The 15,732-nt window shown below is 34.5% G+C and overlaps 1 protein-coding gene across 1 annotated transcript; it reads left to right on the top strand.

The window, feature by feature from the left end:
* The first annotated feature begins 10,124 nt into the window (after positions 1–10,124).
* On the top strand, positions 10,125–15,610 carry LOC129316723 (DEAD-box ATP-dependent RNA helicase 38-like). The gene is made up of 8 exons (XM_054961118.1): positions 10,125–10,561; positions 11,077–11,370; positions 11,459–11,686; positions 12,205–12,270; positions 13,118–13,522; positions 13,616–13,739; positions 14,881–14,966; positions 15,172–15,610. Exons 1-8 carry the CDS (start codon positions 10,325–10,327, stop codon positions 15,232–15,234), a joined length of 1,503 nt encoding a protein of 500 aa, XP_054817093.1. The 5' UTR covers positions 10,125–10,324; the 3' UTR covers positions 15,235–15,610.
* The last annotated feature ends 122 nt before the right edge of the window (positions 15,611–15,732 follow it).

Below are 15,732 nucleotides of genomic sequence, written 5' to 3'. Positions count from 1 at the left end.
GGAAACGTTCATTGAAATCAGCCTGAATACGGGGTCGAGATGACAGCGAAAAGAAAATGGAGGTTTTCCATCTAACTTACGTGGAAAGAAAAACACGTTTCAAAATTTATTTTTTTAACAAAATGAAATGCTATCAAGGGATACTCCCTCCATTTTTATTTATAAAAAACTGTCATTTTTAATTTATTTTTTATATAAGTAAAATTACATTTTTTAACAAATATTTATTTTATACATTATTCCTCATAATTTCATCATTTACAATCATAAAAAATAATTAATAAAAACTTTAAATATTTTAATACAATTCTTTTATATTCAAATATAATTAATATAGTTAACTAATTTTTTTGAACTGTGTGATGCAGTTTTTTTTAAATAGAAATAAAAAAAGTATAGTTTAATGATAAAAATAATTATTAAAATTTTAAAAAGATTGAAAATTTAGTGATGATGTTTTTCTAATATCGGTGCCACACGGTCATGTCATGAAAATTAGATTTGAACAATTCATATGTAATAAGCTCTCAGTGCTTATCTATATGATAAGCACCGATATTAGTTCTGATATGACAATATAATATGATAACTTTCTCATTAATTAAATTTTACTCCTAATAAAATATTTGCTTGTTTTTAAACTACTTCTATCTTTTTATATTTATATTTATTTAATAGGATGCTTCACTTTAAAATAAATATAAAGTGATTTATTTATTATGGACATTTGTTTAAAAAAATACATAATGATTATACTTAAAACACTAAAAGTGCCTTACATTTTTTAATAGGGTAAAAAGGCAAAAATACCCACAAAGTGGGCAGTCAGGGGCACCCAATATCCTTAAGTGACAAAAAGGGTCAAAATACCCATAACGTCACATTTGTGGATGCAGAAGTAACCAATTCGTCTCTTGCCTCTTAACTCCATTTATTTCATACGTTAATTGCTTATCTAGCCTGCTACCTGTTGTCTAACTAGTTTAACGCTGACGTGGCTTATTACACACAATTGCTCTGTGTTTGTTCGAACTAAAAAATCGAGAGGTTTATAGGGTTCATTTGGAATTGAGATTTTTGTAATAGGGAAAAAGAAAGGAAAAGCGCCAATGGTCGACACACGAGGTAGCGAAGGAAGCAAGGCTCATGTGATAGAAGAATTGCTTGCTAGGGTTTCAGCAGAAAAAGAATCTATAGAAGCACGGGTAAGCACCAATTTTTGTCTTTAGATTTTTGTCATCTAATTTTCATCCTTTGAACAGTGAAATCCCCTTGAAATCTTCAAATTTTCATCCTTTGATTTTTATCTTTAGATTTTCACTACCGGATTTTCATCCTCTAATTTTTGTCCTATCTTTTGTGAGTAGAGTAATATGGCTAGAGTCAATCCATAGAAGAAGAGGGTAATGACCAAGGACTGTTGAGTGATGCGAGGTGAGCAGAGCTTCTGGCTATATATTGCCAAATGGTAGATGCAGTAGACAAAGGATGGGAACAGACTAGAAGATGACTGAGAGGTGATTATGATTCAATAATTGAAAATATGTTATATGGTGATGGGTTAATTTCTGGGGAAAAAGTAGAGTTAACTTCTAAAGATAAGATGGACAGTGTGCAAGATGTAATTAATGATGACATAAAGGATGTAGAAGGTCTTGATGACATACCTGAAGACGTCGAAAGGATAGTAGAAGTAATAGATGAGTCTGCAAACCAAATTATTCAACATGGTAAGGACTTGTCTGGTAGTGATGTATCTGAGAGGGATGATAGTGATTTATCTAATAGTCAGGATGCGAGTTATAAGGGAGATTCTGTGGACGATGATACCAAGGAAGTTTAGATGATTTATCTCCATATTATGAAAGTGAGGTATCTGTTGGGAGAAGCAGTGGGGATTCATTAGGCCTTGAGGCTGACTAAGGGCTCGTTGAGATGCTTAGAAAGCCTATAAAGGAAGGAAGCAAGCCTTTTCTAATGTGGGCATGACTTTTCCTGATAAAAGTGCCATTAAAATGGTTGTAGACAATTATGTAGTACACACTAGTGTGATTCTAAGAATAAATAAGAGTGAAAAAAAATAGGATCCAGTATATATGTCAATAAGGGTGTATATTTATTCTCTATGCTTCCAAAGATGAATCCAATCCAAGTATGAAAGTGAAGATTTTGTGTTATGAGCACAAGTGTACTAGGTTTTATAAGAACCCATGAGCCTCTGTGTACTGGTTAGCTAACTAGTTCAAGGATAAAATTCAAGAGAATCCTCACTTCAAGCTAATGGACATGAAAAGAGATGTGGAGAGGGAGATGAAGGTGCACGTGAGTATCCACAAGTGTAAGCGAGCAAAGAGAAAAATACTTTGAGAGATGGGGGGAGTTATGTAAATGAGTTTGGCAAGCTAGAAGCCTACTGCAATGAGTTGAGGATCTCAAAGTTGGGAACTGATGCAAGTGTTAGGTTAGCAATGAGGCCCTAGAAGCTGGAAGAAGAGTTTTTAAGAGGATGTACCTCTGCTTCAACGCTTCAAAGGTATGAATCTTGTTTTTTTAGGATTTTTTTATTACCTTGTAAAAGTTATTTGACTTGTATAAATAATATGTTTCAGGTTGGTTGGAAACAGGGCTGTAGGCTATTTATAGGAATAGATGGGACATTTCTTAAAGGAAAAGCTAAGGGCATTTTACTTATAGTTGTAGGTTTAGATGTTGATGATTCCTTATACCCGCTGGCTTTCGGATTGATTGAAAAACTAGCACAAATTGGACATGGTTTATCCAATGGCTACAGAGGTCACTAGATCTTGGCAATGGGTCAAAAGTGACTATTATGTCAGATATGCAGAAGGTAAGATATACAAATGTCAATGTATGTGCTGTGTTGATGTTTAGTGTTCTTAGCATGTTTAATATTCTTATGTAGGGCTTGATGACTACTGTATCTGATGTGTTACCAAAGGCTGAGCATAGGCTGTATGCTCAGCATATCTATGCAAATTGGTCTAAGAGATGGAAGGGGAATGAATTAAGGAAGATCTTCTTTGCATGTGCTTGGAGCTCATTCGAGGCACAGTTTAAAGACAACCTTAAGGTTATGGACAACTTAAGCAGCTAAGCAGCAGAGGCAGTGTTAAGTTATCTAATACAAGCATGGGTAAGAGCTTACTTCAATTCTAGATGTTAGATATAGGTAGTTGATAACAACTCCACTAAGAGTTTTAATGTGTGGATTGATGAATATAGGTATTTACCTGTTATTAGCATGTTTGATGGTATAAGTGTAAAAATGATGCAAAAGTGGGCAAAGAGTGAAAATCGTGTGACTAAGTGGCAAAGTGATTATAGTCCTAAGTGTACAAAATTATTTAATAGAAATAGAGAACTTGCTTCTGAGTATACTGTTGTATTCAATAGGATAAGGGCTAAGAGGTCATTGAAAGGCGGGATAGGCACACAGTGTTTTTAACTAAGAAGATGTGTACTTGTCAGGCATGGGATTTGACTGGAATCCCATGCCAATATGTTATTTGTGCCTTATATCATGCGAAAAATTTGACTCTTCTATAACAAGGACTCATACACCATTAGTTATAGGCAAAAATTGCAACCTGTCAGGGGTAAGAATTTTTGGGATAGTGAAAATACTTTTTCTTTGCTACCACCACCTGTTTGCATGTTTCTTAGAAGGCCTAAAAAAAAGAGAATCAGAATCAAAGAAATAGATAGAAGGAAGGCTAGTGCTGGAATCAGACCAGAAAAATTAAGCAAGAAGGGTAGATCTATCACTTGCAGTATTTGCAAGAAAAAAGGACATAATAAATTTCATTGCAAGGAGGTAAATTAAAATTTACATTTCTATTCTGCTAGATGCTATATTTGTGAGATTTGAACAAATATTATATTAAATGTTATTATTTTAGAAAGCATCTTCAACTGAAATTCTTGTGAGCCAACCTAATGAGAGTCAATTGACTCAAGCTGTGCAACCACCTGTTTTAAGGAGAAAGCAACCAATTAAAAGGAAGCAACCAAGTGAAATGGGCATCATAATAAACGAGCAAACTGGCAGGACAATGTATAATGTGAGCTTATTTCAACAATTGTGTGACTTATTTCAATACTTGTTATAACTACTTTAAGTAGAATGTGTGTGACTTATTTTAATATTTGTTTTCATTTCTGTCTAACCAACAATTTTCCCAAACATTATAGCCTGGACAAATTTCTGAGCAAGTAATTATTGAAGGCTTTGGACAAAAATATCTGATGCAACATGTTGACCTTGAGACACGCTTCCCTATACCTAATGAGAAAGCAATGAGAAGATCAAGATGTTACACACTTAAGGTTGGAGAGGGGTCAAGAAAAATACCCTTAACTAATGAAGTAACCTTTACATCACAAAGTTTACAACTGCCAATTGATCCCCTTGGTTTAAGATGGAAGAGCCTAGTTTAAGATGGAAGGGCAAGGCATGTGTGACAACCTCACAACTTTTGGCAGAGAGAGAGAAGATAACTGGCAAGACTAAGGGCAACACAAGGAACATGTAATTTGTGTAATAGTCTGTTAAGCTGTCAAAATTAAGTTGTCTAATGTAAATTGTAGTTGATGGTATTTTGGCCACTATGATGGCATTTTTTGCCTTCTCTTCTATTACACTAATAGTGATGCAAGTGGTACACTGATGTAAAGTGGCATTTCTTTTAGTAAACTAATTTGTGTACTTTAGATGATGAAAATCAACAGGGAACTTTATGTTCCATTTTTGTCTCATTTTATGTTAAGTCCATTTTGTGTTCAACAGTAAACTTACACGTTAATTCTCATTTTGCATTCATAAAGACATAGATTTAGTATCATAACAGGGGATTAACCCTTTTCATTACAACTTGTAATACAATACACAACAACCATATTCATTTAGTCAACCTCTCTTGTAACAAAACAAGAAGATTACCCATGACACTAACAACATTGCCATTGCCAATTTAAAGCTCCATCTATAGTTCATAAGTTTAATTTCATTCTTCCTATATCTTCCCTTGAGCTTCTTCAACTCTACTAAAATGGCATTAATCTCTTTATCAAATCGTTGACCATCTAATGCTCTTCTTAACAAGGCATTCTCATCATACAACTTATCTATATCATCAAGTAACTCTTTTATGACAATTTTCTCCCTCTCACCAAAATCACCATCATGCCAACTAAAGAAGCTGCACCACCCCCCTGTGATGTTTAACATCAACATTAGGAAGTAATTGAAGAAATTGGGAAATAAATATTTTCAAATCATATTACCTGGTGATACTTTGGATACCCGTGAAATCTTCTCCTTGGGTTAGCATCCATCCATGCTGTCTATCTCGAAGCAACCAAGCCACAGTGGCAACGCCTAGCTAGAATTTCATCTTCTTCCTCATATCGAGCTTGTTTGATCTGCGTTACCCTCCTTTTGCTAATTCTGGTGGTTGACGATGAAGATGACGCCATGTATTAGGTCAGAAGCAAATAGTGAAGACGATGAAAGATTGACCAGAGTGATTGTGCATGATAAACATAGATTTTTATTCTATCATTCTGTGCTTATTTTCAAAAATCGTGTGTCAACCAGCTGACTCATCATTTTTGAACCTACAACAATAAGCCACGTCGGCATTAGACTAGTCAGACGACAGGTGGCAGGCCAGATAAGCAATTAACGCACCAAATAAACGAAATTAAGAGGCAAGAGACGGATTGGTTATTTCTACACCCACAAATGTGACGTTATGGGTATTTTTGTCCTTTTTGTCACTTCATGATATTGGGTGTCCCTGACTGCCTACTTTATGGGTATTTTTGCCCCTTTATCCTTTGTAATATTTAACCCCTTAAAAAATATTTTAAATTTTTTAATGAAAAGAATATTAATTATTATCAATTATAATGTCAATTCATTGATTATTACATTTTTATCAAACATTAATTATTAACATTGATATTACTTTCAGCATTAATATTACTTTTTACTATAGAGTCTGGTCTTTGGTCTGGAAATTCGCAAAGGTTAGGATAAGTAATTGAAGCACATGCATTGTCCAAAGGAAATGCATGTGGTGCATACCTTTGCATGCCATTAGAACAGAGCTTCACGCCACGGTATGGCATAAACTGATCAGACAATCTGCATGTCTCTGAGTTTGGATTAGTTGGCACGCAAACCAGTGGTTGAACATGTTTTAGAGGCAAAAGAGCTCGTTTGAAAAAATCATTTGCCTATATGGCTGCTAATGGATATGTGTGTGCGCGAGTGAAAAGAACGGTGCAATTATCTCTTTCATCCGAGCAACTGCGACATGAATAATTCGATTGTCATTACGTGACATGCATGCATAACGCAATATAGAAGAATCCCCAGCGCAGGACTAGGCAAGGAGTATCATGGTACGCACCATTTCAAAGCCTTATTATATTGTCCGCGCGAAATGTCGTGGAAATAAAAGTAGTCTAGCTTGCATCTGCTATGGGCTTAATTTTTTTCCCCGCGAAGAACTGGACATGTAGTGTTAATTTCACGAAAAATGCACAAATCCACGAAAAAGACATCTTAATGAAGATATCAGAGTCATGAAATCGCATGCCTGGCAAAAAAATATTTTCATACTGAATGTGTTTTATACGTACTGGATCAATCATTTTTTCTATTAGGGGTGGATTTAAACACCTATAATTGAATTATAAAAATTTAAAGCTTTTTGGTTGAGGATGGATTAAAAAATAATAATCTCAAAACGTTCTTAGGTTTAATCAATGATTTTAAAATTAGACATTCTGACTAGCAAGATCGCCGGCCAATCCTTGTCCTGGCTCATTTTGTACTGCAAAACCATTTTATCTTTTGAATTTTATTAGGTTGCTCAAAACCAATGGTTACATTGGGAACCGTTAAAAAACCGCAAATCAAAGCAATTCTGTAAAAATTGGACATCTCAGTTTTTTTATTTTGTTTCAATTTTAACCGTAAAAATATCTAGCTCATTCACTTTTCAGACACTTTGAGAAAGTGAAAATAAATTTAATTTGCACACTTTGTTTCAATTTTAACTCTATATTAAAATAATACCTTCGTTTCATTTGCTTGACACTTTTTTTAATAAATCGTTTTCATTTTTTTTACACTTCTTAATCTGAATAAATATTCAAGTCAACAAATCTAAATTAAAATAGGGATATTTTTTACAAAGTGTTGGTATTGAATCATTTGATGTGATATTATGTCATGAGGCTTGTTAACTTATAATTAACTTGAAATATTTAAATTTATTTTTAAGTTTTGTAACAATTTTATATTTATTTTTTATATTTATATTATATATAATATATTTTAAATTTAATTATTACATTATCAGTTCTATTGTAAGTCTAACTAATTGAACCATGCGAGCTGTGGACGGCTAGCATTTTCAATTCAACGTCTGGATCGATTATGAAAACATTAATTTTAATGACTATTTTGACATTGATGATTGTTATTTATTTTTAAAATTGAAGGTATTTAAAAAATACTGAGAAGAAATATTATTAAACTTTTTCTTGCCAACAGAATGTTAAACTACTTCAAAGATGAATTAAACTCTTTTCTAAATATACATATTGTTCATTGAATATTATTGACAATTATAACAAAATTTTATTTGAGATCATCTGCGGCACAATGGCAGATAGATTGAATTAGCTATGTTATTTACTACTATTCATTCAAAATAAAACATCAAAATTACACAGCCATGAAACTCTGATATGAGATTTTACTGTTCAAAAAAGTTACGACGAACTATAAGAAGTGATAAATTACATCATATTACTTCTCTAATAATAATCTTGCCATTCGCTCCAAAATTTAAATTCGTTTACAGGTACACGGCCTTGCAAATGCTATGCTTAGAGATAGAGACGAACTTGTGTTTTAAATCCCCAAAAAATAATAGATACAACATTTGCATGAATGCACATGCACATGTATTGAGAATACATAATTCGAGAGATAAATTTTAAATTAGTTTTCACAAATAAAAAACACTTTTATCATAAACAATAAGCATAATAGAATATATTTCAATTCACAGCAAATATAAAATAGAAAATATAACAATAAAATTTATCTGATATATATAAATGATAATGTGGTCCTTCAAAATATTATAATTCCCCTAAAGTTTCTAATGACTTTTTTGTCATTAATAAATTTATAAAAATTATCAAATTATTCTTGTTGAAAATAAATAATTTATAAATTTTTTAAATATTCATAACTTTCCTTTTCATATTCACAATAATATAATGGCAAATCACAATTTCACATGTTAAATTCTTTATTTGTTGTTGCATTATTACGAATATAAGAAAAAAGTTGTGAATATTTAAATAAAACTTGTCAATCATTTATTTTTAACTAGAGCAATTTAATAATTTATATAAATTTATTAATGATAGAAAAGTTTCTAAAAACTTCAGAAAAATTATGATGTTTTGAGAGACCAAATTATTATTATATATTTAAAAAAAATTTTATTATCATTTTTTTAAAAATAAGTTATATTTTATCAAAATATATCTAAGCTAGGGTACTAATGCCAACTTTTATTTGATTAGGCTCTTAGAGTTAGTAATTTAAGTTTGGTTTAAATAAATTTGACCTTATTCAACCTTATTAAAAACCTCAAATGATTAAATCCGACCTGAATTCCTTTGTCACCCAAATTTCCTAATTACATTTGTTACCATGTTTAAATATTTTTATCAGATTTTACATTTTAATTTCTAGTTTATTTACTTCTTTGTTTTTATTGAAACTATTTCATTTCTCACTCTCGGGAGGTATGCGTCTTCTTCATTTTATCCCTGGGACCGCATTTGATCGTGCGCATCACCCCTATGAGGGTGATCTAAGCTCTTTATTTTTTTTTTTTTGGATGATCTCTACCGTTGGTTTAAATTTATTTTAAAAGTATTTTTATATTAAATTCATTAAAAAAATTATAAAGCATTATAATATTAAATATACATTATTAAGAGTGTATCAATTAATTAAAATTATAAAATATTTAATATTAAATTAGACTTTTGAAATTATATATATACTGTTTAAAATACATTTAAATAATTAATTTATAAAAATTATTTAAATATAATATTAAAATAAATTATTTAAATTGAATATGTACTGATTAGATTGGTAATAAATAAATTTACTAAAAATTTTTATATTTTTTTATATATTTTTTATTTTAATAAATATAAAATAAAAATAAAAAGTTTAAATTAAATAATTTAGATCTTATCAAAAGTGATGAGTACAACATACTTTAATAATATAAAAAACAGTCTATATTTAATATTATAAATTTTTTATCATTTTTCTATATTTTATTTTTATAAATATAATATTAAAATGGATCATTTGAAAAAAAAAAATAAAGGCTCAGATCATCGCACAAGGCGATGAGCGCGCGGCGGTCATGAGCACCGAATGCGTTTCCTTTCTCCCTCGCTTTCTCTCTCTTCGAATCAATTCTCCCTCTCTTCCATATCTTCCAATCCATCCGTTCATTTCTAGATCCCACATCGCATTCTCCTCTTCATCCACACAAAAACCTTGGTGATTGATTGTTGATTGTTGTTGGATTGTGGTGTTCGATTCGTCTCTTCAAATCTGGACAAACCCGTGTAAATGAAGCTACAATCTAAGGCTTCAGTGGTTCCAAACGGAACTAAGCAGATCAGCAGATTGAAAAGAAGATGGTCGTCGTCACCGTTGCCGAGCAGAGAAAGACCGCGAGCAGAGTCAGCCGTCAACGAGAGTGTGAGAGAGGCTGAGCTTGAGAGTGAAGAATGAAGAAGAGAGGCGAAATAGCCGTCAACGAGAGTGCATGAAAGAATCAAATGAAGCGCGGCGTTTAGGGTTTAATACTTTTTCCAAGTTTATTTGAGCTGGCAGCTGAATTACCGGCTCCTGAGTTTTACTATTTGCATAAGCTGTGATACCCAACTGGGCCAAAGCCCACAAGCATACGTGCGGGCTCTTTCGTCCTGGCCTTTATGTTAATTAAGGAAAACAACTTCGCAGCTTAAAATGTACGGGAGCAGGACGTCAACTGTACGCAGTCGCCCTTCACGTGACGCGTCATGGCGGTGAGTGAAAACTCTCATAAAATGTCGCCCCGCCAGAAGTCTTACGTCACTGCGATTCGGGAGTGGACTGGGCGCCAGGGCATACTAGGAGCTTCACGTTCCTTCCGAAATCCCTTTCATCGCTTTGCTCAAAAACGCATATAGTGCCATGGCGGAATCGGTTTCGGATGATTCCTCCCACCATACTCCGCCGCCGGAGGCGGCACCTGTTCGCGATCGCAAAAAATGGGCTGATGAAGCGGAAGAAGAAGTTCCTGAAGAAACGAGTGAAGCCACTGCGAGTTCGTCGACAGTCTCGTCGCTTAAGGTTGATGAACTAACAATCGATGAGAAAAAGAAGAGTGCTAGGGTTTTGGATGAACCCGATGATTCCAGTATCCAAGCGGTACGATCTTTTATAATAAGATAGTTTCTTTTTCCTTCTTAAATGCTATTATTTTTTGATAACATTAAATGCTATTATTTTACTGGCAAGTGACCCTTGATACTTGAATCACTGTTTTCTGGGTTCAAAGGCGGGTATCAACAGGAAAAGGATAGGTGTTATTATTTACTATTTGAGTGTTGATATCGGAGCCAAGATTGGATATCCCGAGCGGGGCTATCCAGTTCAATGAAGCCTGGATGCTTAGTTAGTGTACATGAGATAGCCTAATGGTGGCAATTGACAATAATTTAGAGTTGTATTTTGTTTTGTCTACGACAAAATAGTTTCTCTTAGTGACGAATTGAGGTATTTACCGTGTCGTTAACTTCTCCTTAGAAATAACCTTCCTCGGAAAGAGGTCCCGGCTTTTTTTTTTTTGTTTCACCATAGTTGATGGGCAAATGGAATCCATTCGAGGATGATAGGGTTTAGACTTCCTCTACTAATGACTTCGGGGTTGAAATTTGATGTAGGTTACATCGGGTGATACTCCCTATAATTCAGCGAGTACCTTTGAAGATTTAAATCTGTCCCCGGAGTTGCTGAAGGGATTGTATGTTGAGATGAAATTCCAGAAGCCTAGCAAGATTCAAGCTATTAGTTTGCCGATGATTTTGAACCATCCTTACAAGGATTTGATCGCTCAGGCACATAACGGATCTGGCAAGACAACTTGTTTTGTGCTTGGGATGCTGAGTCGTGTTGATCCTAAGGTGCAAGCTCCTCAGGCCCTTTGCATTTGTCCAACAAGAGAATTGGCCATTCAGGTGAGATTCTGTGTTCTTCATTTGTTTAGTAAGCATAAAACTGCCTGACATGGAGTTTGAGCTTTATGATGGCAACTGAATATTCCAGAATATGGAAGTTCTTCGAAAGATGGGGAGGTACACAGGGATTGTTTCTGAATGTGCCATTCCCACAGACAGCAGAGATTCTATTCCAATATCAAAACGACCACCCATAATGGCGCAAGTAGTGATTGGGACTCCTGGCACGATTAAGAAATGGACGTCATTTAAGAAGCTGGGTGTAAGCAGATTAAAAATTTTAGTTTTTGACGAGGCTGATCAAATGCTTGCTGAGGTAATTCTAGCAAATTGATTTGACCTACTGTTTTAGATCTTTAAGTTTCATTAAGCTAATTTATGAAACAGTTCCTTTTCTGACTTAATGTTTTACAAATTATTGGATAATTAATGGTATATTCTTTGGAGTAATCGCAATTAAGATATATGAAATTAAATTTGTAATATATTTTTGTACCAAAGAAAAAGTTGTAATATATTTATCAATGTAAACCCTAAACCCTCTAATCAATCTTGTTCAGCAACAATTGCATAGTAGGTGCTCTTTGATTATGCATGTTGGTGGAGGGGTGATCTGTAAACAACTTGGCTCAATAACATGCCTAATTCTACTGGGCGAATACCTCGCAGAAAGTATGCTATATAGATCATACGGCCTTATCATTAATTTTGTTGAATCGTCGTCAGTTATGTTTTACTGAATTATTCTTGCTTATATTTTAAAATATTGTGTGGTGTGGTTGTTAATATTTTATTCCTTCATTTTTTTAATTATTGGAAATTGTGACATTGCAGGATGGTTTTAGAGATGATTCCTTGAGAATAATGAAGGAAATAGAAAAAGTCAATCTGCATTGTCAGGTTTGTTGAGCCCCCTGTCTCAGGCAATTTGTAAGTAGCATGCACGACACCTATCCTCAGTCACTGCATGTACGAACATATGGCATGTAGTTTATAGGAACAGACGCATCTAGATCTGTTGAGGTGAAGTGCCTCTTGTGCTCTCTTTGTTCCCATGCGGAGCTAGTGAATGATTTCCAAACTATGACGTTTACACTATTTTCATCTTGCCTAAGAAAAAAAAGTATCAAGGAGTATTTAACATTTTAATGCTATATCCCCATCCAAAAAAATAAATAAATGATATGGCCATGTCAAGATTAAATGTCTCCTCACTCATGCTAATAAGTTGCCATAATCAAAAGCGGACTTTGACGGAAGGGAGTGATGTAATTGATGGTAGAAATATTTTACTTAATATGGTTGCTATGTGATATGAACTGCATCTTTTGTGCCTGCTTGTGATGTAGCCATGTAGCCTAAGAAGAAGCGTGGACGTGGATATCACTAAGACAGTTTAGTTTTGAATAATTGATATTTGAAATATTGTGTTATACCTTAGGTGCTTGTGCAACATGTGTCAGACACATATTTGAAGTGTTGTGTTAGTATTGTGTTATACCTTATTAGGTGTTTGTGCAACATGTGCCAGACACATATTTGAAGTGTTGTGTTATACCTTAGGTATTTCTCCACCATGTGTCAGACATAGGTACAGCTCCTTTTCTAGAAGTGTCTGTGCTTTGTAGGGTGTTACTTTTATTTCACAGTTTTATCGGCAAATGTGGATTCCCACGTTAGCTTATGTTTCAATAACTAAATGGGATAAAGGTCTTTGACCTTTTTTAATTGGCTTGTATTTCTCCAGGTTCTTCTTTTTTCAGCTACCTTTAATGACACAGTCAAGAATTTTGTTTCAAGGGTAGTTAAGAAGGATCATAATCAACTTTTTGTGAAGAAAGAAGAACTGTCTTTGCAGGCAGTGAAGCAATACAAGGTGAACTGTCCAGATGAGCTCTCTAAGATTTATGTGATCAGAGATTACATATTTGAGATAGGAGAGAATGTTGGGCAAACTATTATATTTGTGCGCACAAGAAACAGTGCAAGTATGTTGCATAAATCACTTGCGGATTTGGGTTATGAGGTTACTTCAATACAAGGTGCTCTTGACAATAATGAGAGAGACAAGATTGTTAAGGAGTTCCGGGATGGTTTGACTCAAGTTCTTATATCTACTGATGTTCTTGCTCGAGGTTTTGATCAGCAACAGGTGGATTTGTTATGTTCTCTTCCCTTTCTATGTATGTGATCTGTCTGTACAGTGTGCTGACATACTGCTCTTCTTTGTATATTTTCTATGCAGGTGAATTTGGTTATCAATTATGATCTCCCTGTGAAACATACTGCTGTTTATACCCATGAACCAGAGCCCGACTATGAGGTATATTTGCACAGGGTTGGTAGGGCAGGACGTTTTGGGCGCAAGGGTAAACTTCTAGTTCATGACATTCTGTTTTGTACATCCTACTATGTGGTTTTTAAGGTTTTTTGAGACTTTCTTCTAAATAACTTTTTGTTGCGTTTTATTTTGGTACCAAATGATTCAAACAACACCTGAACATATTAAATTGACGTAGGGCAAGGGCACGTACAAAAGCTCCGACATTATCATCCCCAAAATAGCCTCCAAGTCTTGTGGGGGCTGATCCATGTAGTGCAACACCAGTGCAGTGTGTTCATAACATAGGTGGCCAAGAAATCCATACTTTGTTTCCTTCCCTGAAAAATTAAGGATTCTGCACATTCCACTCCCCCCACAAAATCCTCTTGATTCTTTTAATAATCCGTGAATAAACATTGTTGTTTATCCTCTTTTCTCAACAACTGAACGGCAAGGGAACTATTAGTAACTGCTCCCATCTGAACTTGGCGATAACTATTGGCCCATGCAGGCTCCATGCCATTTAACATGCCCAATAACTCAGCTTTTAAGATGCACTGCCCAATATTTTTGCAGGACCCACATAATCATTCACTGATGGAATGGAACCCCTTATTAGACACCTGCTCCTGCAATTTCAACAGTTTTCTTGGAAACACCATTACATTAAGGGTCATCCAACCTTCAGGAGGTTTATTCCAGTTGATTTCCTTCCCAGCTCTCAGTATATGGTCTCCTAACCGATGGAACCCTTGTTAGACTCCAACTCCTGCAATTTCTCTAGTTTTCTTGAATACACCATTACATTAAGGGTCACCCAACCTTCAGGAGGTTTATTCCATTTGATTTCCTTCCCAGCTCTCATGGTATTGGTTCCCCAAAGTGTTCCTTTTTTTTTTTTGGCCCTTTTTTGTGCACAAAGATGCTCTTATTTCTTTTTTACCCTGGAGTTTTCAGCGATGTTCCAATTCACCGAATATCTTTTTTGCTGGCAACAACCCATCATTAAGACTCAAATGATTAATCTGTTACACAATGGGAGATTTATGGTGTAACTTTTTCTAGTGGGTCAAAAATTGATTTAAGATGGTTCTGTCTTTTCTACTGATTGAACTAGTAATGGATCAGATTTCATAGACAGTGTGAAATGTTGATTTTGTTTTGAGATGTTTTATATGATCCTGTAGGTGCTGTATTTAACTTGATATGTGGTGAAAGGGATGAGAATCTGATGGAAAAAATTGAGAAACATTTTAGCACTCGTGTAACTGAGGTATGTTCCTAGACAATGGCTCACTCTCATATCATGTTGCTCCGTGCAGCAAGATTCAATATGATGTATCTTAGATTATGATTCGGCATTCTTTGTTTTAGAAAGAGTTACTTGCACCCCTTAAAAGCTTAAATATCACGAGTTCCTTTTTTATCTTTGGCCATCAATATCACGACTTCCTATGATGTTATTACCGTGGGTGCAGGTTCAACTACGAAATGTTGATGATTATAAATGTGCTCTTAAGGAGGCTGGTTTACTGCAATAATGTGGATCGCCGTAGCTGAAAGATGGAGAACTTTGTGGCGGTCACTGGCACGTGACTATTTACTGATCTTGCTCCATGGCTCTTGATTTGATGTATATGAGTGCACTGAGGTGTCGTAATTTTTTTTTCTGCCCCTGGTTTTTACAGTCTTGAAAAAAGAGACTCAGTTTTGGAAATTTTGCCCCGTAAATTTATGGGTTGTCGGGTGATGGTGATGGGATTATTAGTTTGAGTAATCTGGTATATCTTGTAGTTGTCTTTGGAATACGCTGGTTATAGTTGAAATTTCTAATCGTCCGTTATTGGAGAAGGGATAGAAACATTATCTTTGGGAAGGAAGAAATGAGAAGTTACAACTCTAGCAACATTGCTTGTATATCTGATTGTCTTCACGGGGACGGTGAGTTTTTTAACTTTTGTTTTTTGGTGGGTCGGAGTTGCAATCGTACTCGGCACTCACAAATTAGTTCGGTCAGTTAAACTTCGCAAGGTGACACG

This window comes from Prosopis cineraria, unplaced genomic scaffold, assembly GCF_029017545.1.
Source record: "Prosopis cineraria cultivar Desert tree isolate PC_DT_omini unplaced genomic scaffold, ASM2901754v1 PC1, whole genome shotgun sequence".
Taxonomy (NCBI): Eukaryota; Viridiplantae; Streptophyta; class Magnoliopsida; order Fabales; family Fabaceae; genus Prosopis; species Prosopis cineraria.
Note: the sequence above shows the minus strand (reverse complement) of the source record. Positions and strands in the feature narration are given on the sequence as shown.